This window comes from Tyto alba, unplaced genomic scaffold, assembly GCF_018691265.1.
Source record: "Tyto alba isolate M040663 unplaced genomic scaffold, T.alba_DEE_v4.0 Super-Scaffold_3, whole genome shotgun sequence".
Lineage (NCBI taxonomy): Eukaryota > Metazoa > Chordata > Aves > Strigiformes > Tytonidae > Tyto > Tyto alba.
Window position 1 is genome coordinate 18,082,865 of NW_024881304.1, and position 25,519 is coordinate 18,108,383.

Below are 25,519 nucleotides of genomic sequence, written 5' to 3' on the forward strand. Positions count from 1 at the left end.
CCGGCGCCTACCCAGGTGCGCGCCGGCGGCGGCACAGAGCGGGCGGCGGGCACCGGCACCGCAGCCCGCCCGCCCCCCCCCCCCCCTCCCCCCCATCCCTTCCTTTTTCCCTCCCCTTCCCCTTCTCCCCGTACCCCGTTTTCTGGAAGCCGCTGCTGTTCCGCACCACCGGCGCGGCGCGATCCGCGGCGACCTGCGAATGTGCCGCCTCCGCTGCGGCTCCGCGGGCACCGGCTGCCGGTAAGTGCCTCCGCCGAGCCCGGGGCGGGGGAGCCGGGCCTGCGGGGCGCTGCGGGCCGGCCGCCCCGCCTGGGGGGAGCCCCGGGGACCCCGCACGGAGCCGGGCGGGAGGAAAGTTTGCGGTAGCGGCTGCGTCCGTGTGTGTGTTCCCCCCCCCACCCTCCCCCCCTCCGCCCCAACCAGCTCCCGTGCGGCTGCCGGGATGGTCCCGGCGGGCAGGGAGCTCCGGGGGTTGGGGGGGGGGGGGCCCGGGCAGGGAGCTCCGGGGGGGGTGGGCCGGGCAGGGAGCTCCGGGGGTTGGGGGGGGGGGCCCGGGCAGGGAGCTCCGGGGGTTGGGGGGGGGGGGGCCCGGGCAGGGAGCTCCGGGAGGGGTGGGCCGGGCAGGGAGCTCCAGGGGGGGCCCGGGCAGGGAGCTCCAGGGGGGGCCCGGGCAGGGAGCTCCGGGGGGGGCCCGGGCAGCCGTTCCGCACCGCCCCAGCATCACCCCCGGGAGCGCGGGCGGCTTTCGGCTCGCACCTCCGGGCGAGCCGCGGTGTTTCCGCGGAGGAGCGACTGGGGAGGTTGCGGGGGGTGTGTGTGCTGCAGCATCGCCCTCCCTTTTCCCCCCCCCCCCACGCACACACTCCGCGCCGCGGTTTAGTTTTGCCGTTAAACGCGTGGTTTCCCGGCCGCGTACCTGCGCGGGGGGGGGGGAGCGGAGCCGGTGCCGGCTGCGCGGCGGGGCTGCCAGCGGCCCGACCCTCCGATTTGCATGCGAATGGGAGCGGATCCCGGCAGATGTCTTCTCCCAGCCATTCACCCGGAGGAATTGGGAAAGACAAGGAGTCTTCAGTGTAACAATAGCCCTTCAGAAAACGGCAATAAAGGCGCAGTGTGCGCGGGGCCGCCGGCTCCGCCACCTTCCTCCCAGGGCCAAGTGCATTGTCGCCGGTGGAACGGCCGCTCCCCACCCGTGTCACTGCGGTTTGGGGACACCGAAGCACCCGGCGGGGATTCCCGCCGGCCGCCCTCACCACCGCGGGGGGGGCTGCTGGGTTTCTTCTGGTTTTGATATTGAAGAAAAAAAAAAAAAAAAAAAAAAAAGTCCGTCGCTTCAAAGAGGCGGCCGCGGTGTGGCCCTCCCTTGCGCGGGCGCGGAGCGGGACGCAAGGGCGGGCGGCCCCCTGCGCTGGGGGGTGGCCGAGGGGCCACCGCGCCCCGCGGGGAGCTCGCCCCGCCTTGTGCGGCCCCGCGGGGAGGGCGCTTTGTGCCGGCGGGAACACAGCAGATGTCTGCCTGCTATTTTCCAGCTTTCCCTAAGTTATTCAGTGCTGGTTCGGTGCGGTTTTCCCGCTAGGCGATGGAAGGAAAAGTAACGGAATCAAACTCAAAGTAGAAAATAATGTTGTCCAGAGGTGAGAGATCACACCCAGGATGCTTCTGGTTTTGTCCGGGAGCTGCGCGATAGTTCCCAAGTAATGAACCTCTTCAATAAAAACTAGTTTGTGAACCTTTTAAGTCTTTTCCCTACAGACTTAAAGGATCCCTAGAAAAGGAGCTTGGCGTTTCTGAACCAGACCATAATAAACCTTGGAGGGAGGCGAATGTAGATGTACACGAGGTGATCTCAGAGATGCTGCAAATGCCGAAGCCACATACTGCACCAGTCCCGACTGGTGCCTGAAGGGTCCTCCCGGAGCACATCCAAAAGTCTTGCGAGTTGGAATAGAAATTAATTTAAAAGACAGACACGCAGAGAGAGAGAGAGAGAAGCAGCAGTGCACGAAGCTTCCCCGGGTGACGAAGTAGAGAAGGGTCCAGATCTGTGATGTCCGGTTGGTGCTGGGCTCTTGCCGCAAGCCGGCCGTGCCCCGGGCACCCCGAAAGATGAAACCTGGGCTTTGAGAGAGCTACAGCTCAACTTCTGCCTTGACAGTTAAAAAGTTATCTGAATAAATGTGTATGTACTCCCTATAAAATCATATATCCCAGTAGGTGTTTTGGACTTTAACAGACGAGTTATTGTGTTGATTATACAGTATTTTCCATTTAGCTAGAACAGACATACTGATTAGTAAAAGAAATCATTTGGTTTTGGTTTTTTTTTTTTTTTTCTTTTATATCAAGTTGTATAGATTATAAAAGGATAACAACTTTTTAATGTTAACTGTGAAACTGTGGGGGTTTTATTGACATGAACAACGCCGAGCGCACCCAAACTTTGGCAGCAAAAAGAAACTTCTGTTCCATCTGATTTACCAGGGCTCAGGCAACTGGGTAGGCGCGGCACCAGCTTGGGGGCTGGGAAGCCCTGGTTTAAAACCAGGCAGCTGTGCCCGGGGTTCCAACCGGCGGAGAAGGAGGCGAGCATTTCCACAAGAGTGGCTTCCAAGTTTTCAGCCCGCTGTGGCGGGGGAGTGCCCCTCGGTGCCGGCAGATGCGGCCGCCGGGCTGCCGAGCCGCGCGGTTGGGAACGCTGCAGCCTTTTGTTTTACCCCGAGACGGTATCGTGGCACTGCAGAAGCCGGGGAAAACTTTTGCTAATCGGCGTGCTGGATTCCTGCTGCATCCGGCTGTCGGCAGGCGGCTGCTGCCAAGGCAGGCAGCAGCTACCAGCTCTTGGTTATTTTTTTTTTTTTTTTTTTTTTTGGTAGGGACACTCAAAGCACCTTGGATGAATCATAACCCCAGTCAAATATTACTGCTGCTGCAGCTTGCAGAGTTTAATATTTACTGAAAAAGGTTTATTTGCATTATTGAGTCCATGGGTTATTTTGTTGCTGTTGTTGTGAGGGATGATATAAACTCCAAGTTCATTTAAGCGATTTTTGATTATTTTTTAAAATTTCTCATATGAATTGCTTTGAAGCTTTTGTTTCTGTTAATGATACCAACGAGGAAAACAAGGTTTTTTTCCCTTTGGTAGATGGGTTAGAGCTCTATACCATGTTATTTCTGCCTCTTTTGGAACTGCTGCTTCCCCAGGCGAACGCTGTGGAGCATGCCTGGTCCCAGGTCAGGCTTTGTGTCAGGCTCAGACTAGGCTCAGGCATCAGAGAAAGATGAAACCAAAGGAGAGGAAGAAAAAAAAAAAAATACAAAACCACAAACTAAGTGACATTTACAGAAGAGCACTGGTTGCTAACAGCATTCTTTAGTTTTGTTTTTTTTTTGTTTTTCAACCAGCAAAGTAGCAAGATGCTGAAAATGTTTACTGAAGAGCCAAACATTGTCAGAAATAAAAATCACTTTTTTACTGCGCACTTGGTAACTACGGAGGTGACTGTTCTTTGAAGCCCTGATTAATATAAATGAGTTGTAATTTTCTGACCAAGCCATCCTAGTTCACATATATTATTCCATTGGCAGACATGTGGTCTCCACAGCTGTCCCCTCATTTGTGTATGAAATGGAAACACTGGTGGCATTTGTAGGTTACCATAGTTACACGAACAATACACGTGTGAGGCTTCATCCTGCCAAGCTCCAGATTTTTTTCCTGGCAGACATTTTGTAGACAGAGAACTGAAGAAAATCTATGTAAAGTTTTTGGAAGCACATGAATCTATTTCTCCTCCTATCTGTTTAGATAATGCTAATTGAGAGGGAACTTGCATTTCAGCCTCGCGACAGCTGATTTTTGCATCTCCTCCCTGTTGGAAATCCCGCCGTGGGAGATGGCACGATGCTCCCAGGAATTGTAAATTCCAGGCTCCGGTCAGGAGTGGTGAAGTGATGAGCAGGATCCGCCCTTAAATGCTATGGCAAATACAAAACATGTCTGTCTTAAACAAACAAACAAACAAACCAAAACAAAAAACCAACAAACCAACTTGCAGCACGGCGAGGTCTATACAAAGCACAACTTTTGAGTTGACACAATTTTTCCACCAGCTGGCAATGCCTGTTGGTTCCCGGGGGAGCAGAGGCGGGAAGGAGCCGGCCCCCAGCATGCCTGCTCCGTCAGCAGCATCTGCAGAAATCCAAGAAAGCACACGGAAAAATATTCCCAAACTCCCTTGTGTCTCTGCAATTAACACGTACCCCCTATGGGAAGAAAGATGGGCAAGAGTTAAAAGAAAAACATGGGGTTGACTTAGAAACTGATTTTGTTGGTATGTCATAAAACTAGGAAATAATGGTGTTTCTCTAAGACTCGGAGTGCTTAAATTCTGCAAAGAGAAATCAAAGGAGTACTTTGATAAGAAACAGTCTACTGAGGATGTGCTCGAGTGAGTTAGTCAGTGGTTTTTCCACTCTCATTCTTTTCCTGTAGCTGAGTAATTAAGTCTTCCACTAACGGACTTTATAAGGTCAGGAACAGAACATGCCTCCATACAGGTTCAAGAGGTACCCAGATGAAAATTCTTCTAAAGCACATTCTCTTATTCATTGCTGCTTACAGATCTGCAACTTCATTCAAATTTTGTTCTGCTATTTAGATGTTATCTTTCATTTTTCTATACATGCCACTGAAGGCAAAGACTGGGTTGGCCTATTTTATATTGGCCTAAATCTCCTCCTGTTGAGGACAGAAGAAGTCTTTGGCATCAGTGGGAAGAGAATTAGTCTCTGCTCTTAAATTCTACTGCAAAAATATTTATATAAATTCACTTCTAAGATCTTAATTTGGTGATACAAGCCAGCATCTGCTTGACTTTCCAGCTGGCTGAATTATCAAAAGAATGGGACCTGGAGGACAGTTTCTAAAGATCAAGCATTTGAGATGGAGTCGGTTTCTATTGCTTTTTTCTATTTTCTTTTTAGCTTAAAGAACGGCAGGGCAAAGCAATTGTAAGCAATGGATTTGAAATATTTAACAGGATACTGTATTGAGAATGCACAGAAGTTATAAAAGTGCCATAGAGACAGAGCTCTTTCCCTTATTTTATTGGGTACAGTGGTCTTGCTACATAAGTCTCCCTCCTAAGGTGCTGCCCTTTAGTCCTCTCTGGTAACACAGGACAGTATTTTCCCCGGCCACTTCACAAACCAGAGCGGTCCGTTTACCACTGGAGGCAAAGATTACTTAGGGGGTTTATTCAGCAATTTTAGACATCGTCAGCGTTTCATTTCCAGGTATTAAATTTAACAAACAGGCGATTCCAGCAATTTACTCGTCTGTCAGCTTTGATGAGAGCAGGAGTCCCAGCTCCTTTTCGAAGCCGAGCCTTCCCCCCCACGCTATGTGGCAGGGTTTGCCTCTGGCTGGGTTCCCCCCCCGAGAGGAGAGGGGCTCTCCTCGCCGCCGAAGGGAGCCAGACCCCAGGCGGGGGACGTTCTTCATGCCATGCTGCTCCAGGAGTGGGACTAGAGCAGGATCTCCCCCCCCCCCCCCCCCGTGCCCCCCAACTGCGGGTGGGAGCCATCGCTGCCCTGTCCCAGCTGGGCAGCGCAGCCCCATCGCCTTGGGGAGGTCCCGGAGAGCCCCCCAGGCCTGGCCGGGCACGTCCCGCTTCCGAGAGCAGCGTGGGCGGCCGGGAGCCCTTGGTTTCGGCTCCCAAGACTTGCTGTTGTAGATAAGCAGGAGGTCTGAAAGTCAAGTGCAGGACTGAAAAATGGCATAGGTGACGGTGGTGTTAGCGGTCGCAAACCGCCAACAGAACTCGTGTACGCCCAGCAGATAAGCAGGCCCTTCTTTATGCCAGCGCTGGGGGATAGCTCCGCCGAAGAGGCGTTCGCTGACAGGTCCAAAGCACAACATATTCATACGCTTTTGCAGCAGAGTCATGGTTACAGAAGATCAACAAAATTCATAAAGTTTAGCTTGACCTTAATAATGATTGGCTCTCAGTCACCCCACCTTACCTCTATTCCTATTCTACAGAAATCATTGGGCATCTTTACTGATTGATTTGAATAGAATGGGGGGAGGGCAATGATCAGCATATTCATGTTATTTCCTGGAAATCTTTATCATATGCAAATATCTCTAACACGTGTGGTTATGTTGGACGGGGGTCCTCTGGTGCTCGTCGATAGTCTTCCTCACTGTGTCGGCTGACTGAACTCCATCCTTCCACATGCTCAATTCATCTTTGGCCGATGCTCATTTCTTCTTTGGCTGATCTTCCAAACCAAACCCGGTCTCTTCTGGCACCTATTGTTTTGACTCAAGATCCATAACCAGCACCCATTGTTTTAATTCAGGGTCCGTAACGATTCGGACAGTGTTCTAGGCACACACCATACTAGCTACCTACTCCTAAGGGCCTTAGTGGGCTTTATATTCTCATAGCTGCTATAACTCCATTTTAAATCAAAGCCGTATTTTAAACTAAAATCAAAATAATATTCTAGGATTCAAGCTATTTTCTTAAGGTAACTGCAACAGTGGGACAGAGGAGACTTCTGTAAGGATGTGTCTGCTGTGTCTGTTTGACACTTCTTGTGCAGGTGTTGAATATTCCAGAAATACCAAGTTCTGGTTTCATAGACACATATTCAGTACGAGCCGCTGAGACCAAAACCAGATTCCTGTGTTCAATAAATACCTCCCAAAACTGGAGAAACTCCACCACTGCCTGCAGTTAACCCAGATCCCCATCTCTGTAACTGCCGTCTTTGTCCCTTCCACTGGAGAATTTCACCAGAGGTCAGCAGTCCTTATTTTATCAGAGTGAGGTTTTAAAGATAGTATCAATGGTTTGGGATCTCTTCCTGGGAAGTGTTCGCTGGGTTTCTCTTCCGTACCGGAGTCTGATAAATCATATACTCCTCAATGCCTCATTTTATTTGAGTTATAACTCCTTTTGTGCAACGCAACTTGAGTCATCAAGCAAAAGGCAATCTTTGGAGTTTGTCTTTATGTAAGAATTGGATTCACAGGGAACTCCCCGCCCACCCCCAGGTGCACAGGGTCCCTCCGCTTCCAGGACGCGCGCCGCGGTGCCGGCCCAGCTCCCTGGCCACTCACAACTCCCACCTCTGCCTGTGCTCCAAAAGGCTCGGTCCGCTTGGACCAAGCCCAGGTCTGCTCTAGACTTCAGGGGTTGTCAGCAACACAGCGAAGAATCAGCCCAAGTAACTTCTAAGAAACACATCAGAGTTACTTGCAGAGAATTATTGAGCTTGTCTAAAGTTCGGCAGAGTAGCATTTTTTTTTTTTGGTAAAATAGCAATCAAAGCTTGGATTGCCTTTTTGTAATTTGAAAGTGTTTATCATTGATATAATGAATCCTACATTTTCTGTTATTTCATGCATCATATGATTTATTTGATTAAGCAAGTCCAAAAATACCTAGTAAATGCATACCTTGCTAATGTGCTGCATGTAATTGCTAACATGCAGATGAGCTACTGATTGGCCTTCTTAAATTTTTAAATTACAAATGATCCATCATTCTAAAAGAAATAGAGTAAATATTGATAGTTACAGAGATCCACCATTCATAATAGGCATTGCAGTGACTTGTAAATCTATTGCAAAAATAGCTTACTTTACCCATGGTTGAACAACCAGTTAAGTGAACCAACTGGAAAAAGAAGTTTTTAAATAGCTTGAAAACAGGTCTTTAAAATGGTTTCATTATAGTATCAGGCACCGAGTAAAACCAGGTAAGTGTTCTTTATAAATTCATTGGCAAATATGTTTTCCTTCCTGCCCCCTTTAAGTGAAAGAAGTCTACTATATACGAATTAAACATTACTGTGCCTGAATGAATCGCCTTAATTAGGTCAAGACTTTATCTACAAAGCATCAATAACTTAAAATTTTGAGAGAAACAACTTCTCCTATGTTTTCTGCAATAGGCAGCAATTATAGTACCTCTGTATTTTGCAAGCACTTATGAAATAAACCTATCTGTGGAAAAACTGCTGACGTTGCCATGACAAGACTGAGGACTAAAGCTAAAGGAACGATTTATAAGTCTATTCTTAAACATACAAATAGATTAAATATGATGTATTTTCTCTCTCTCGCATCTCAGGAACTTCTCAACGCCAGATTCTGATCTGTTTTCTGCATGAAACAAAGTTAGTCTCAAAATTTAGGTGATACTTGAGATAAAGAGAAATAATAGCTCAATACAGCCTATTAACATTTTCACTATTCCCAGTTGAATGAGCCTTCCCTTCCTGATGAGGTGGCAGATGACCTGCCCTACGTTCCAAGCAATACCACTTAAACCATTTTGGAATGAAATAATGATGGACAACATACACTCCATGAACAGATAATTTCTCAGTACAGTGCGCTGGTACATTGGGTTGTCAGTTGAGAATGGAAAAAGGAGGTCTTTAGAAAAGTGAAAAAAACTTCACATAGAAGCCCGTTCAAAACTGCAGAAAGAATAGTGAAAAGGGGTAAGGGAGGGTCATGTAATACAGCTGTCTAACTGGAGAGAAAATAACTTTTTTCTTAGATCAGAGCAAAGCCTTAGTCCAGAGCAGTACCAAAAGCAAATCTGTAGCCACTTAATGGAATTACTTCTATCCCATTTCTACTTGGTTGAGTTCCAAATCTTTGTCTTGGTGCTAACAGCCCTTATATTAGATCTCAGCACCTCCCGTGATAAATTAATTTATTTGGTTACTGGTATGTTCAGTCTTGAGTGAACAGTAAGGTGTCTCCATATCAGTCAATTCGATATATGGTTTTATTAACATTTCTATGTAAATATAGCTCAGAAATAGAGAATTTGATCTTGCAAGCATATAACTCCTAGGGGGGGGGAAAAAAATCAATAAAAGCCTCTTCTAAGGGCTGAAATCTCTGTAAGCACACTACATGTATAAACTGCATAGATATAGATGTAGGCTAGCAGTAAAACACTGTTTAATCACTAATAATTGAAAACTAAACACATAGTACAGCCACAGGAAACAGAATTACCACAGTAGAGTGTAACAAAGACCAAAACAACAACTCTTTTTTTTTCTTGCTTGAAGATAAACAGTTGAAGCTCTAGATGGCTGGCTTGTTACATACACACGCACACGTGTACATATTATTTTTTAATAGCAAGTCTGAGGCATTTCCTACAGCCATTGCTATTACGTTGATTTTATAAATACATACTGAGATACTGACTCATTTCAGTTTTTATTTATTGGCTACCATTTCTAGCACAGGATTTTTTTGGCATCCTTTATGGTAGTAACAACTACTTACACACCGGGGTCTTTCCTAACTGTGGGGGATCCTGAATGACTCATAAAACTGGAGTTTGATCTGGAACTGAGTAGGAAGCAAAATAATCGTACTGCCAGAAAGCCAGTCAGCAAAAAGAGAGGAAGAGGATTTTCTGTCGCTTCATGAAAATCCCGTGGAGTTCTGGCATCCATATTTCTTGTGGTTAAAAATATTTCTCACTTGATCCTTACTTCATCATTATTAACACGTCACTTCCACTAGCCAAGCTGCCTTGGCTCTCAAGAGTAGTCAAAAACCAAAAAGAAAATTCTACTCAAAATCCAACCCAATCTCTTAATGCCCTTGTTCCTCTTTTAGAGCCATTTCTTCTTTTTTTCTTTCTTTTTTTTTTTTTTTTTTTTCAATTATTTGAACTGTACTGATTTTGATAGCTAGAAGCAGAGATTATCTGAATTGTTCTGGTATGAAATCCCTGTGAGGTAGGTTCCCCCCCAGGCAACAAGATGTTCACATCCTTCCACGTGGTTCCGAGATCCAAGTGTGCTGACACTGAATTCCATTTCTATTCTTTAAATATGATTAGAAGACGTGGCAGTATTTCTCTACTCTTGGTCCTCTTTCTTTATTCAGCCAGAAGATACACTAAATGCAAAAAATTCTTGGAACAGGTCTTCCAAAATTAGTTATGCTCCATAAATTTTAGGCACTGTACAAGCTAAAACCAATTAGGTTTAAATTCTCCCTTGCATTTAAAATATACAGAAGGCTGTGAAGGCATTACAGCATGTACAGGTGGAAATTAAAGAATTTCCCCAGTGGTTTGTCCTCCATCAAGTGCAGGTATCTGTCCTGCATTTCAGTGCAGAAGGGAAGAGCTGCAAGGAAGATCTCATGAAATTGGCTTTTAACCCGACAGTGGAAGTTATTTGGTGGCTGTCAGGAAAGCTGATCTAGTCAAATAATTTTATCTGGCAATTACATGGAATGAGGATAATAAGCACAGACATGATTCTTCACCACTGAACGAAATAAAAGCGTTACTACTGTCTTCATATTGAACAGGGGCAGACCCTGTGTAGCAGGTCATGAAAACTAGTCACGGGCAATAAAAGAGCAGTCCATATTGTCCCAAGATTAATCTATTTTATGAAAATAAACATAGTAAGAAAGTAGATAATAAGTTGGGTTTCTAATCTAGGAATATTACTACTGTACGGACATAACTTGCCTTTCATCTTTTCCTAGAATCATCAAACCACAGGCCGGTTTGGGTGGGAAGGGCCCTCAGAGCCCCCCCAGTGCCCCCCCCTGCCCCGGGCAGGGCCCCTTCCCCCAGCCCAGGGGGCTCCCAGCCCCGTCCAACCTGGCCTTGAACCCTTCCAGGGAGGGGGGGGTCCAGGTCCCTGTTCTTTTTATGATGTTGGGGGCCCCCAAGCTGGCCCCAGCACTGCAGGGGGGTCTCCCCAGAGCAGAGCAGAGGGGGAGAATCTCCCCCCTGGCCCTGCTGCCCCCCCTGCTCTGGCTGCAGCCCCGGGCACGGGTGGGTTCTGGGCTGCCAGCGCACGGGGCTGCCTCACGGGCAGTTTTCCCCCCACCAACCCCCCCAGTCCCTCTCCTTGGGGCTGCTCTCCAGCCACTCCTCGAGGGCCCAGCCTGGGTCTGTGCTGGGGATTGCCCTGACCCACGGGCAGGACCTTTTCAAGGCTTTTACATGGTTTTACGAGTTTCTTCTTTCCTAAAGAAAAAAAACAGACAGACTATATAATTTGACCACCCACTGTTTGGAAAGCACTTATTATTCCTGATGTTTCTAATATGACTTGTTAATGGTAATTTGTAAGAGATTTTCAAACAGATGACAGAAGCTGGGTTTCAATTCCATGGTTGATTTGATGAGCCATCAATATACAGTAGCTGTACTCTGCATGGTATCTAGCCCCTTGTACTTGAGATCAGTGCATGAATGAAAATAATTTTCTTTCTCTCCTTCAAATTTACTTCAATATTTTAATGGAAAACATTGTGTCAGATGCAAGTCTTAAGAATAAACCCCAATAAATTACAAATTTCAGAGATTTAATATGCTGTTTCTGTAGTGCAGGCATTATGAATAGGACGCTCTCCGTATTTCTTCTGTGGAGATAAGACTAGTATTTTTCAAAAGAACACAGATAAAGCATGCTAACGTTGTCTTGAAATACAGCAAACTGCATTCTCACCAGAGCTTTCCCTAAAATTAAACACTGACTTTGATGGAATGTGTGTACAGACAAGAAGAAAAGTAGGTATTATTTGCAGGGAAAAAAAAACCCCAAACCTTAAGTATTATAAATCCCCGAGGATGCGTTTTGAAGCTTTATGCCATTATTACATGTCCTATAGGCTCTTGGTTTTGTCTTTGCTTTTAATAACAAGCTCCCGTTTTCAGATTTTGGTATGCTCCTTCAACTGACTCACATCATCTTCAGCTTGACTTTTCTGTATTTTACACGATTCAGGCTTGTAAATAGCTTATTTCCTCATGACATCGGAGACTTTAAAAACCTCAGTATAAAAGGCTTACTGTGAGGCACGATTCCTCAATATTTTTCTAAATAGACAGGTTTGCACTTGAAAATCTGATTCCTGGGAAAGGAGCCATTCCGTAGGTCGGCTGTAAATATCCTGGTTATTAAAGTCCAAGTTCAGCCTCTTTCTCTAGGATGTACAAGGCCACTGATGCTCTTGACTGGCGTAAGCCCTCATTTTTAGTAACCCAACATTTTAGTCCAGGTTTTGTGTTGTGCCTGCTCGTGTGATTTGATGTGTGCACGTACATAGAGCTGTGGCAGCACTTGGCTGCCTCTCTCTCCTAAAGCACCGTCAAAGTACGGCACCACTAGCTCAGCTCTCCTCTAGACAAAATGGGTGGATCTAGAACTGCAACGGCCCTGCTGAAGCTCAAAGCAAGGCCAGTCACTTTTTACCTCCAACATATACACAACACCTTTTCCTTAAACTTGTCAAACTGTCTTAACTGGCCTGCACCCCGAGCCCATTATGGGCCAGTTCATCTCCTGTGTGCCTTCTAGCATCAGTAGCTCTTCAGGCACGACCTTTGCCAGACCAGCCAAGCCAAGTTCTTTCAGCATCCCCTGTCTGACCAGGCTCTTCCTTTCCCTGACTATGGAGTAACGCTTGATGCCAGTCTGAATTTGGTTTCCCTGATCACCGTGTTCTAGCTGAAGCTTCACCAGTGCTTACTCCTTGGCACAATACTCGGTCATTCCCTGGGCACGGGTGCTGGGCTGTCTAATGTGCAATTTTCCTAGTGACCCACCTGAAGCCGGGATGCAGCAGCGCAGACGAGTCTTCCCAAACTGACTGATGAGGGAGGGTGTTTGTATGGCAGTAGTTTCACAAACGGTGATGATGGGGAAACAAGCAAGCTGCACGAGTCATTAGCAGAACATTAGCACAACAGACAATTTTCCAAAAGACTAGCTACATTACTTAGGCTCAATATATGAAAATGTTTCTGTGGAGAGATGGGTAGGTACTGTGGATCAGTATGTGCTTCTGGCTCACAGCAAGTGCAAAATAAATTGCTTGTCTTGGCTCGGGGTAATTTTCTTCGTGTATCTGATCCCTTAAACTTTTACCTAGGCACATTTAGTACATATGGCTGCCAACCAAAATCCGTGCTGATGCTACTTGTAATATAAAAGAAATTTTCCAAGAACGAACCACTTAACTGTGCAGAGAGAAGATTTTCTGTGGTGGTATCGCTGTTTCTCTATAGACATCCCAATAACCATGTGCAAACTCTATTGCTTCTTTTTTCAGCAACTTTTAATAGTGACCATTAATACAGCTGTCAAGGAAGCGACAACACTTGTCTTCCTATTACCAAGAAAAAATGTTTAATATCTATTTTTTTCTAGTTGGCAAGTTAACTGTGAACACTTTCAATGAATGGTTTATTTCACGATTGTCTGTTCATATTGTCCTCTTACTGCATTGTGGACTCCAGTGTACTTTTTCTTCGGATCACCTGAACATCAGCAGGCTGCGGCTGCCAGCGCATGCCTCTTTCCACCCCACAGGAAAAGCTGAAATGATCTTCTGCTCCATAACCAAATACCCACCATTACGATTGCTTGGGCCAAACAAACTCTCAATATTAAAGTTTTCACAACCCAGCTGGAAAGGGAAGCCTCAGACAAACCTCCCCGCTGCGTTTCCAGGTGGGAGACACAGGAATGATGCTCACATTTTCTGCCCACAAGAAACACGAACCGGCTAATACCCCAGACAGCCACCACGGGTTTGCTCCCTGGCAGAAATGTGGTTTCTTAATGCACTGGGTACTGAATGGTTCTATGGAAAAAGCATTTACGTAGCCCTTAGTAAAATATTTCCCTTCGTATCTCCTGCATAAAATTAACCATTATTTCGGTTGATATCAAGTTAACAGCTGTTACGACTGTTGTAGTGGTTTGATACACCAGAAAAGATTAATTTAATAAATGAGAGGCAAGGCAGATAATGCTATAAGCTATCCTTTACAAACATAGTATCTCTCGAAAGAAGGTATAATATGCCCTTACTGTTCAGGAGAAGTTTCCTCATCCAGTATTTTTAAAAGAAATTTTTAACACAGAACTGGAAGAAGTGCCATCAATCACATGACCCATATTAAATACCATCTTCAGGAAAAAAAAAAAAAAAAAGATTTTATGATATGACTCTGTCCTGAGGGAGGTTTTTTAGGACTGATAACTCCCTTAAGCCAGAATGCCTGGAGCTACTGCTCTGCCCCTGTTCTGGAACTGGTGTTTCTATAAGAGACATTCCCTGGCCTTCAAAAGCCAAAATCTTTTGAACTGATCCCCTACACTTGGGCTGTACTTGGCTACCAGCAACATACTATATTAGTTTTATATTAAAAAAAAAAAAAAAAATTAACAACTTAATGCAAAAAGGATCTCAGTGGACAAAATGCTGAAATGACTAGCAGGACAGGGGCTCACACTAACACTCAAATTCTTTTCGGTTCAGTCTCACCGATTCCCATGAGAGTCGGGAACTATCGCTGGTTTATCCACATGGGCTTGGTGGTTATTCACTGGTGGCTTTTTGGAACCGCGTACTGTCACAGATTTTGTTTCCAAAACCTGGCTGTCCTCCAGCTTATCCACAAAAAATGTCCTACATACATATATTGTCTGGTTTTTATTAGGAAAGATGCGATTATAATTCTGGAAAGGACTTCAGAACTGGAAGAGTCTACCGTTCGAGAAATACAGTCTTTCAGCAAAAACCTTTGTGTTACTTTATTCCTCTGGACACGAAATGTCAGAGAGGTGTCTGGGACCAGTCCTGCAAAGACTGAAAAGCCGAGACATCCAGGGGCAAAGGGACGGCTGTCGGTGGCTGCTCAGAGAGCCGGCAGCTTCTCCTTACAAACACGGGAGCGGAGACGGTCAAGTATATCATACACAGACCGCAGAACAAAAGCAGTCATTGCTGTTTAGTGCTACCGAAAACTGCAGAGCACTTTTGCACCGGTAACGGCTGCCCCGTGAATTCTCATCAAAGCGACCGATGGGGTTTTGTAGCATGAGCAGCAGCTAAAGCACAGGTCCACAACTTGGCCTCTCCCTTCGCTGCGGCCTCTGGGCTGCCGTCCCCGTAAGCACGGCACTGAAGGGGACTGGGGCACGTGGAGCTGGCCAGGAGTTACTTTTTGATGACAAAGGATTTTCATTTATAGCTTCATCCAAGCTGTCCTGGGCTGGGGGAGATTGGAGACAGTAATGCGCAGGGCATTTCTAAAGAACATTTTCCAGTTAAAGGAAATTAAATCCATTTGCAGTAGAAAATAGCTAGAGAAGAGAGGGTGTCGCTAGGAACTTGTAAAATCGTACATCTACGGTGATCATAAGCCCAGAACTGTATTCAATAAAACCAGAAATGCCTTCTTACAAAGGATGAAATAAGTGTAATCTGCAAGTAAGAGGATATAAATATTCAACAAAGGAAGGATCCAATTCGGATTTTTTTCAAAATCTAGATACGCTCCAACATGTTTTAAAAGAAGCTTTGAAGTCTTTCTGGGACAGTTTCATTTGTAAAGTATTACATGATTCATATAACTACATCAGAGCTAAATAAGTACTAGAACATCATTAAGGCCCGCAGCTTTATCAGGCATGAACTTCCTTCTCTTCACCTACTTGGAAAAAAGTTCCAGAAGCATCCATTAAAGTCGGCGTAACTCAGTTTATGCCGGCCTCCTCATCACTGTGTTAATACATTCCTTACTGTTACACTGCCATTAGGATTTATTTTTGTTAATGCAGTTAATGTCGTATTCAACTCTTCCATCAGTAGGAAGTTATTTGAGAAGGAGTGTTTGTTCTGCCTCCGGCTCTTCCCCCTCCAGCACGGTCTTCTCACCTCTCATTCAAGTCTCAACTACCAGAGAGAAAATCTAACTCAACAGGGTCAAATGCTTTCTGGCTAGCACTCCTGTTGCCCTTCCTCCAGAATATAACCACGGAACAAATAAGAGCATGCCGAAATAAAAATGCTGTTTGGTGCGTTCCACTTACTACATTATATCATAATCTGAATTGAAATACTGTAACTTCCTTATTTAATAAGCTGACCAGATTTTGAGGTAAAAGCGTTGTCTAAATGGCATTTCTGTCACCACTATCTAGATTACTATTTTGAAACTACTATTAACAACTGTGTTCAGTTTTATTATTTTATATAGTAATGTCTTTTGTGGACTTTGACTAGGTTGAGGCATCACTGTGTTCTAATTGAAAAAGATGCTATTTCCTGTTTTCTGCTATTACATTTTATCGTTATGTACACTGTCTCAGACAGAACACAACTTGATTATTTTAGTTACATAAAAAGACAAAGCATTTGAGAGGTCTCGACTGCAGTCATCAGAGCATGAGATTTACGGTGTCACCTTGAAATCAAGAGGTCTGCTCTTTAAATCCTTACCCAGATTTGCCACATGCCTCGCTCACGTGTGCTTTGTATTTAATTCAAAGCTTGTTGAACACATGCGCTCACCTGTTTAACCTTCGCTGTGAAACACTGTAAAGGTGGACTTTACCTGCCAATACCGATGTGCACAGCAAGCCAAGAGAAATACAGCTAGGCATGTGGACTCCCCACCACGAGCACCAGCTGGAGAAAATCGGTTCGTGCAGCGTCACCACCACCAGAGCGACGCGCTGCTGCTCTGGAAGCCAGGCAGCCATTGCGCAGCACAGGCCCCCACCTCCGTGTTTTTACACGTGCAGAAACTCTCAAAACCGTACCCACGCTTTTTACGGCCGCAGGAGTAGATAGGTTTGCAGATAACAAACTGTTTCCTGGAGCTTTTTCAATAAATTGAGACTGGGAAAGATCTTGCAAAGAACTTAGATTTTCCTTAAAGACCCATGACGCATCAGATTTTCCGAGGTGTATCGGACGCTGTTGGGTTAATTCAAACATACTCTTGCATGAATAACTTCTGGCTAAAAAGATATAAATTGTGTGGTTTACACAGTAATTTGGAATTGTAATAAACAATTCACATATGATGCACAATGCAGTACAGACAGCTAAAATAAGGACAGTACATTCATTTAATCAAATTTACTGTTATTGTTTGGTGCTTAGCCGGATTAAATCTAAGCTGTTATCTGGAACTGATTTGATTAACTCGGATGAATTTTGGCAAAGTTCGTATGCATTTAGCTTGAAACTTATAAACCAGTATCTTCCTGCGCCCCAATTCCACACATCTGCTCTCTGAGCCCTGGGGACAGCTCTGGCACCCCGACTCCCATCGGGATTATGCTCTGAACGCTCATTTCAGACCTGGCTGTACTCGCAAACATTTCCTCCATCTTTAATATTTCTCAAATCATTCAAACAAATATTGCAGAGTAAAACTGAAAGGTATCTGAAAGTTTTAATTTCAGATCATTGCTTACATTGTCGCAGTCACTCCCTTGGGGACTAGCAGAGAGTTTTCTCATGTGAATCCCAAGGAGAAGAGAGTTCCAAACCCTACATAACGTAACTATACCAAATCAGGATTTTTGTAAGAGAGATGAATGTGAAAACAATGATTGTTTTCAGATATTTTTCTTTAAAGGATGAAGAAATTAAATAATATATGAACTGTATACGAGATGAGCATAACATATACCCTAATCTGTTTTCAGGAACATCTTCAGACACTGATTTGCAGAAGATTCTGGAACACAGGAGCAGCTGAGAGTCTTCAGGCCATTTCTTGTCTTCTCTAAACTCCGAAAATCATCTTTCACCTTCTGGATGTCCAAGCCTTTCACCTTAAACTTTAAGCTTTACATTTTCTGCCTGATAACAAATTACCTTCTCGATCTGTTGCCATTTTGAGGGGCTGGGGAGCTGAACTCACTAGCTGACCAGCATGGCGAAGGTTGGAGTTGTTTTAACTGTTTGCCAGTTGGTGCTAGAATTGTTAATGAATTCATTAACTGAGTCTTCCATACAGAGTAACGAATGTCCACAGCTTTGTGTATGTGAAATCAGGCCATGGTTTACACCACAGTCAACGTACAGGGAAGCCACAACAGTTGACTGCAACGACCTTCGATTAACAAAAATCCCCAGCAATCTTTCCAGTGACACTCAAGTCCTTCTGTTACAAAGCAACAACATTGCAAAGACCACAGATGAACTCCAACAGCTGTTTAATTTAACAGAATTGGATTTTTCACAAAATAACTTCACAAGTATCAAAGACGTAGGGCTCTCAAATCTCACTCAACTTACTACTTTGCACCTGGAGGAAAACCAGATAACAGAGATGACTGACTACTGCTTGCAAGACCTTTGCAATCTTCAGGAGCTATATATAAACCACAACCAGATCAGCAGCATTTCTGCAAACGCGTTCTCTGGCCTGAAGAATCTTTTGAGATTACATCTCAACTCCAACAAATTAAAGGTTATTGACAGCCGTTGGTTTGATTCTACTCCAAACTTAGAGATTCTCATGATTGGAGAAAATCCAGTGATTGGAATACTAGATATGAATTTCAAACCACTCTCAAACTTAAGGAGTCTAGTTTTGGCAGGTATGTATCTCACAGACATTCCTGGCAATGCCTTGGTAGGCTTGGATAGTCTCGAAAGTCTTTCCTTCTATGACAACAAACTGGTAAAAGTTCCTCAGCTTGCACTTGAGAAAGTTCCAAATTTAAAATTCCTGGATCTCAACAAAAATCCGATCCATAAAATTCAAGAAGGTGATTTCAAAAACATGCTCAGATTGAAAGAGCTTGGAATCAATAATATGGGAGAACTCGTTTCTGTTGATAGGTATGCACTGGACAACCTGCCTGAACTTACAAAGCTTGAAGCCACCAACAATCCAAAGCTGTCTTACATCCATCGTTTGGCATTTCGCAACGTTCCTGCCCTGGAGAGCTTGATGCTGAACAACAATGCCTTGAATGCAGTCTACCAAAAGACGGTGGAATCCCTTCCAAACCTGCGTGAGATCAGTATCCACAGTAACCCGCTCAGGTGCGACTGTGTCATTCACTGGATCAACTCAAACAAAACCAACATCCGTTTCATGGAACCTCTCTCCATGTTTTGCGCCATGCCTCCAGAATACAGAGGACAGCAGGTGAAGGAGGTGTTAATACAGGATTCAAACGAACAGTGTCTTCCAATGATCTCTCACGAGACCTTTCCGAATCACTTAAACTTGGACATCGGCATGACGGTGTTTTTAGATTGCCGGGCCATGGCAGAACCTGAGCCAGAAATTTACTGGGTCACTCCTCTCGGCAATAAAGTAACTGTCGAAAGTCTCTCTGACAAGTACAAACTGAGTAGTGAAGGCACCTTGGAAATCTCTAACATCCAGGTTGAAGACTCCGGGAGATACACCTGTGTTGCTCAAAACATAGAAGGGGCCGACACGAGGGTCGCTACTATCCGGGTGAACGGAACGCTTTTGGATGGTACCCAGGTTCTGAAAATCTACGTTAAGCAAGCCGAGTCGCATTCAATCTTAGTTTCTTGGAAAGTTAATTCCAATGTCATGACTTCCAATTTGAAATGGTCATCGGCCACTATGAAGATTGACAACCCTCACATTACGTACACTGCTAGGGTCCCGGTTGATGTACATGAATATAACCTCACGCATTTACAACCATCTACAGATTATGAAGTGTGTCTAACGGTGTCAAGTATCCATCAGCAAACACAGAAGTCCTGTGTTAATGTTACAACAAAAAATGCAGCTTTTGCGCTAGATATTTCAGACCAAGAAACCAGCACTGCCCTCGCAGCAGTAATGGGATCCATGTTTGCTGTTATTAGCCTCGCCTCCATTTCTGTTTATATTGCAAAAAGATTTAAGAGAAAAAACTACCACCACTCATTGAAAAAATATATGCAAAAGACCTCTTCAATCCCACTGAATGAGCTCTACCCTCCACTTATTAATCTCTGGGAAGGTGACAGTGAAAAAGAAAAGGATGGTTCTGCAGAGACCAAGCCAACCCAAGTCGACACATCCAGAAGCTATTACATGTGGTAACTCAGAGGATATTTTGCTTCTGGTAGTAAGGAGCACAAAGACTTTTTTGCTTTATTCTGCAAAAATGAGAAGTTGAAGACTTTTGTATTTTTGACTTTGCTAGTTTGTGGCAGAGCGGTGAGGACAGGTGGATATTTCAGAATTTTTTAGTATAGCGTATCGCAATTGTTCGACACAAATGGCAGCTTCACCTAGCTTCCAGTTCTTTTTTTTTTTTTTTTTCTTTTTTTTTTCCCTGTTTTTAGTTATCGTGCTAAACTTAATGCTGTTCTAACTACAGTGCTGAATAAAATTAATGAGAGGCTGGGGTTACCCTGTGATTCAAAAGTAGCACAACCCCATTCTTCTGAAGCCATCAGTAGAGTACATACAGTATCTTGCAAAGCTAACATACGGTTTTGAAACTGCATTGAACTAGGTTTGTAACACTGGTCTGAGGACTCGTACACGGAGAAAAGGAGACCTGGAATGATGTTAGTTGACTGTACTGTAATGTTGTATCAACTGATTTGAATGTTTTTGACTTTGAACAATGAGTTTTCTTTTTTTTCTTTTTATTTTTGTAGTAGTTGAAAAGGCTTAGGTAAAGCTAACAGGCAATAGAAATACGTACATCCAATTTTTTAATGTAACAGACTAAATGTTAATTGTTCTCTTATTCTTTTTATTATATTTAGTAGACACTTTTGAAGAATACTAGAGTTTTGTTGTGTTTAAATCACCAACACATGGTGTTTAATGAAGGCAGAGCTATAATAAATTTAGTTTTGTTCTGATTTTTTATTTTAGAAGTCACAATAATGTATTTGGTTTAGATGTCACTAGTTTGACTGGTGATCATGTTTTGACAAAAAATATATCCAAAATGTTATATAGAAATATTGTGGGGTTTTTCTTGATGGAATTACATTTCAACAGAGTTCCAATTTTTTTTTTTTTTTTTAATGCATTTATTTTAATGGTAGTGTTTTGTCCTCACTAGATGCAAAATATTGAAAATAATACAATCAGAAAAATGTATCAGTATGGCTTTTGGACTGTAAATCACATGCAGAATCAAAACTGTTTGGCATAAGGCACACAGCAAAAATAATTCACAGAGTGTGTAACAAAACATTTTCCTTTTTGTATACTTTTCTGTTTATATTCTGAGCTAAGATATAAACGAAGCTGACATTTAGCTGCCATTACGATCAGTTAGGACATAAAAACCAACTCAGTGCTACCAAAGTGAAATAAAACAGTTGAATCCTGGCATATACTTTTAAAAAAAAAAAAAGAAAGAAAAAAAAGTGAATTGGATTAACGTTCCTTCAAAAGCAGAAATTAAGATAGCTAAAACTAACAAGAAAGTAAGATGCTTGGGTCCAATACTGAGCTGTGTTCTTTACAGGCTTAAAATTAACCAGTACTCTGAGTATTTTACTGAATTAATACGGTAAAAGTGCAAAACCTCAGAAAGCAGTGGTGTTTCTGTGTGTGCACTGGGTATAATATAAATGCGTAATTTACAGTTGAACCTACAGAAGCTTTGTACGTTGTCTTTTCTGAATGCAGGGCAGTGCTCTGCAGGGGCTGCACACGAGCCACAGGCAGGGGGGGGTTCTGGTGCCGTACGTGGGTACACTTACACTAGATACCTAATCAGCAAGCACAGAATTTTCTACACTTTATGACCATTATCAACGAGCAACTTTTGAAATGTTTTTACATACCAAATACGTTCTTGGTAAGTAAAAGTTAATTGTTGAAATCGTGGATGTGCCTGTGTTTTGGGGTTGTTTGAAGTTTTTTAACTCACTAGCTTCTCAAATATATGTAACAAAGCCCCCCCCACACACAGATTTACAGATAGCTTCAAATTTCCTTTTGCCCTTCAGCCAGCTCTCTAAAAGTGAAAAAGTTATCAGCAGAGTTTCACTAATAAGCTGCTTTGGTGCAAGAACTTCAGCACGTCTCTTGGATACATGCCTTGTTGATCTTGCATTTCAAGATAAAGCTGAGTGAAGCTATTATTTATGCATTTAAATCAAGTACTTATGCTGCTGTACACAATCTTTCATATGTTCATGAGATCTCATACATTTTTAATCATGTGACAATTAGATGTTGGGATTAGGCAGGTGTCTTTTGATCCTGGAGAAGTAACATGGAGGAAGCATTTATTTGTCACCATCTCCTGTATTTCTTGTTAATGTTAATGGAAAATTTCCTCTCGCCTTCTTCTCCAGAAGAACTCCAGAGCAATAATTATCATCTTGTCTATATGCTACTCTAACCTTAAAACAGCCTCTACTAGTATAGCAGGCATGGTGTATTAAAACTGAGATCTCTTTTGCAGTGAAGATCCACTCTACTTTTTTCAGAGAAAAAGGTTGCTGAGGACAAAGTTGACAGCAAAATTATGGCTTCCAACTTGCATGACATCATCAAATTGCCTCTAGAAAATAATTAATTGAACAGGTGTCAGATTGGTGCAGTGCAAGCCCCCTTCTCCATCACCTCCTCAGCTTCCCGCAGCGCCCGTAGAGCTATAATACCATAAATACTCAGTAACGAAGATCACGCAAAGCCCCCCGGTGCTCTACCCGAGCCTCTGAGCAAACTGGTGGGAGAACGCGTCACTTGGGGTCCAAGGTGCTGGTTCACCGGTCGCTATAAGCTAACGGCTGCCCTCCAGCACAGCGATCCTGCTCTTCCTCCTCCCTGCTCCCATCTCCCACCCTCGATTACACACGACTTTGAGATCTCTTTGCCTTCCGAACACGCTCAACCGGACCAGTGTCTGCTGGTGGAGAGACAGCCCACACTGAGAACTTTGCTCTCTCTGTGTGTGTGTGTGTGTGCGTGGCCGGATTTGTTTTCGCTTGGCTGGCTGGGCAGTTTGAGAAACGCTGGCAAAAAGGAAGGTGGCAGGGACACGTGGCCACGGAGGAGGACAGAGCAGCACTCGACAGTTTGATCAGCAACCGCCAACAGCAGCGAGGGGGTACGGGAAGGAAAGCCATCCTCAACATGTTCCTTCCCACCGGGGAAACAACAGGCCTTTTGTTCCCTGCACACCTATTTTGGCACTTTGATGTCATTCGTTATCTTTTTTAGAGCAATGCCGTTGGACAGCGGGAGCAAATGGCCGTATGACAGCCAGACACTTCTCCAGGATGCACGGATCTGCAGTATTTCGGGGTACCTGATGTTGCTGGATGTTCTCCGGGAGAGAGATGCACGCTACCCGAGAACAGCTGAGCAGCAAGAACCGCCTAGTTAACGCAGTATATTCTGCACACACAGCCACCAGTGATAAGTATTTTCAGCCCTGTAATCTCATCCCTTGGAATTCTGTACAGATCCCCTGGAAATTTAAAATTTTGCTAATAAGTGAAAAAAAGTAGGTAAGAGATTAATCACACGTGTCATCGAATTCTAGTAAATAACCTTCAACCTTGTACTAGCAATTATGTGCTTGCAGTTTATTGTGAGCAAAAATAAAAATACTCTGCCTAATTGCCTTCAAAATGTATTTGCATCTACCATTCACTGAAGACAAAAACACACCTTCGGTTTGCTCAGAATCAGAGACTGAGACTGGCCACTTTAAAAAGAGTACGTGAAAAAGCATTGTTATCTTTCATCTTGCTAACAGTTTAGAAATGCTGTGTAAGGGTACATATTTCATACCCAGCTAAAATTCTGCAGTGTTACTTCCACTTGGTTGCCTAATAATAAAATATTTCAGTCTCCTGAAGAGTAAATAGCTCACTCAAGCGTGGTATGCAGTATTCCAGCTAAATCCACTTTTCATTTCCTTACCTAAATCATAATATCCTATTGGATTGAGAGAGCATGTTTCCAGCCACGAACAAACTCATACTGGACTTGGTCTTGGAATAAAGTGCAAAAATACAGATACTTTCATAGAGCTACGGTCTGCCCTCCCACTCTGCCTCATGAATATGTACTCGGTTAGTTGCTGAATGAAGGTTGCGAAGAGAAAAGTCCAACAGTTTGGACTCCTGTTTTCATAAATGGGATAAAAGTGGAAATAGGTCCAGAAATCTGAGACCCAGTGAGAAGCGTGTGAACTTGCCCTATTGCCACTGCCAAGCTGGGACCTAAGTGATAAAAGGAGCAGCTTTTTAAGTTCCGATCAGGCAGCTCCTTTTGCTTTGTGCTGGCAAGCTTGAAAACGAGACAGAGGACAAACCACTGCAGTGAAATTCCTGAAATGAAGGGGTGGGGTAAGCAGCTGGGGGCTACTTCTGGAACATCGTCGCATCAGCCAACGCACCGGGTATGGGACCAGGACAATTCACTTGGGGCATATCTCTAATCATCTCCCCATCCTGCAAAGCATCGCGATGGGCACGTGCACGATGGGCAAGTCGTGGTAGAGAAGCACAGAGGCACAGGGGATCGGTGCTGGCGGAGCTGTTTCCCAATCCACCCGACACACCGGGAGTAGCTGTCACACTGTGGTTCTGCTCCACGACCCACCACCAAAATGAATGCCATGGATTTCTGCTGCAACTGGAACTTGCCTTCTCACGCTCACCACGCCGACAGCACAACCCCTGCAGCCCCCGTGCCCACGGCTGGGGAAAACCCAAGACCAAAGGGCAAGGTGAACGTGCTACCATTGTACTTCTTTCTTCAGGAAAACCCCGAGTGCCTGAGCTGGAGATATCAAACGCCCTTACACACAGCCCTTGTTAAAATACTGGCTCTGCGTCCCTGCAAAAAAAAAGACATCACCACCAAAACCCCCAGATAACATTTCTTTGCAGTGTCATACAGAAGCGAATGTTTTGTGTTTCCCCTGAACTGCCAACCTTTCAATCTTTTCTGCTCTTTCCACCTATTGCGATTTTTTTACATTTGAGAACTTTTATCCCCCCCCTCTCTCATATGTTTGCCTCTGCAGTCAGCCCTTCCCCGCTCTCATCCTGCCATTCAAGGGCAAATCCTTTCCAGCCTCGGTCATCACCAGAGCCCAGGAGATTACACTGAAGGACTTTGAATTTCTCTTTAACTTTGCAGCTTCCCCGCCAACTTTTCTCCCTTCACCCAGTTCTTACCCTGTTTTTCTTCCAGCCGTTTCCCTTCGGAGGCCTCAGATCGCTGCTGTCAGTAAGGCAGAGCAAGGCTGCGATTCCAGCAGGCAGCGTTGCCGCGCGGCCCCGCCGCCTCCCCACTTGCTGCGAACACCCAGAGCCTTCACTCCCACGCCACGAACCCCCCCGAATGCCTCCCCACGGCTCTCCGCTCCAGTTCTCCATCCGCCCCTACGTGGGGAGCACACGATGACTCTTATTTTTTTCTACTGGTATGAAAGCAACAAAAGAGTAATTTTTCTTTTTGGTAAGGTGAAGGAGATTTACCATAAAATTTGTACCGTTGTATGTTTATGTAAAGTAGACCAAAGGAATGCTGAATCATAATAAAAGAGTCATAACATCAGTTTTTGAGATACGTGAAAATAAATACTTCGGAAAATCTGGAATTGATCATTAAGTGAAATTTTCAAAAGCAACGAAATGACTTAAGAGCTTATATCTCATTAACTTCAGTGGTACATTAGGTGCAAAATCAGGTAAATG

General features: G+C 44.4%; 1 protein-coding gene across 1 annotated transcript; it reads left to right on the plus strand.

Annotated features, from left to right (window-relative positions):
• LRRN1 (leucine rich repeat neuronal 1) lies at positions 1-25,379 on the plus strand. The gene is made up of 2 exons (XM_042799545.1): positions 1-240; positions 17,542-25,379. Exon 2 carries the CDS (start codon positions 17,772-17,774, stop codon positions 19,920-19,922), a length of 2,151 nt encoding a protein of 716 aa, XP_042655479.1. The 5' UTR covers positions 1-240; positions 17,542-17,771; the 3' UTR covers positions 19,923-25,379.
• The last annotated feature ends 140 nt before the right edge of the window (positions 25,380-25,519 follow it).

Coding starts and splice junctions, on each gene's coding strand:
- LRRN1 (XM_042799545.1), top strand. CDS start 17,772: ATGGCGAAGGTTGGAGTTGTTTTAACTGTTTGCCAGTTGGTGCTAGAA.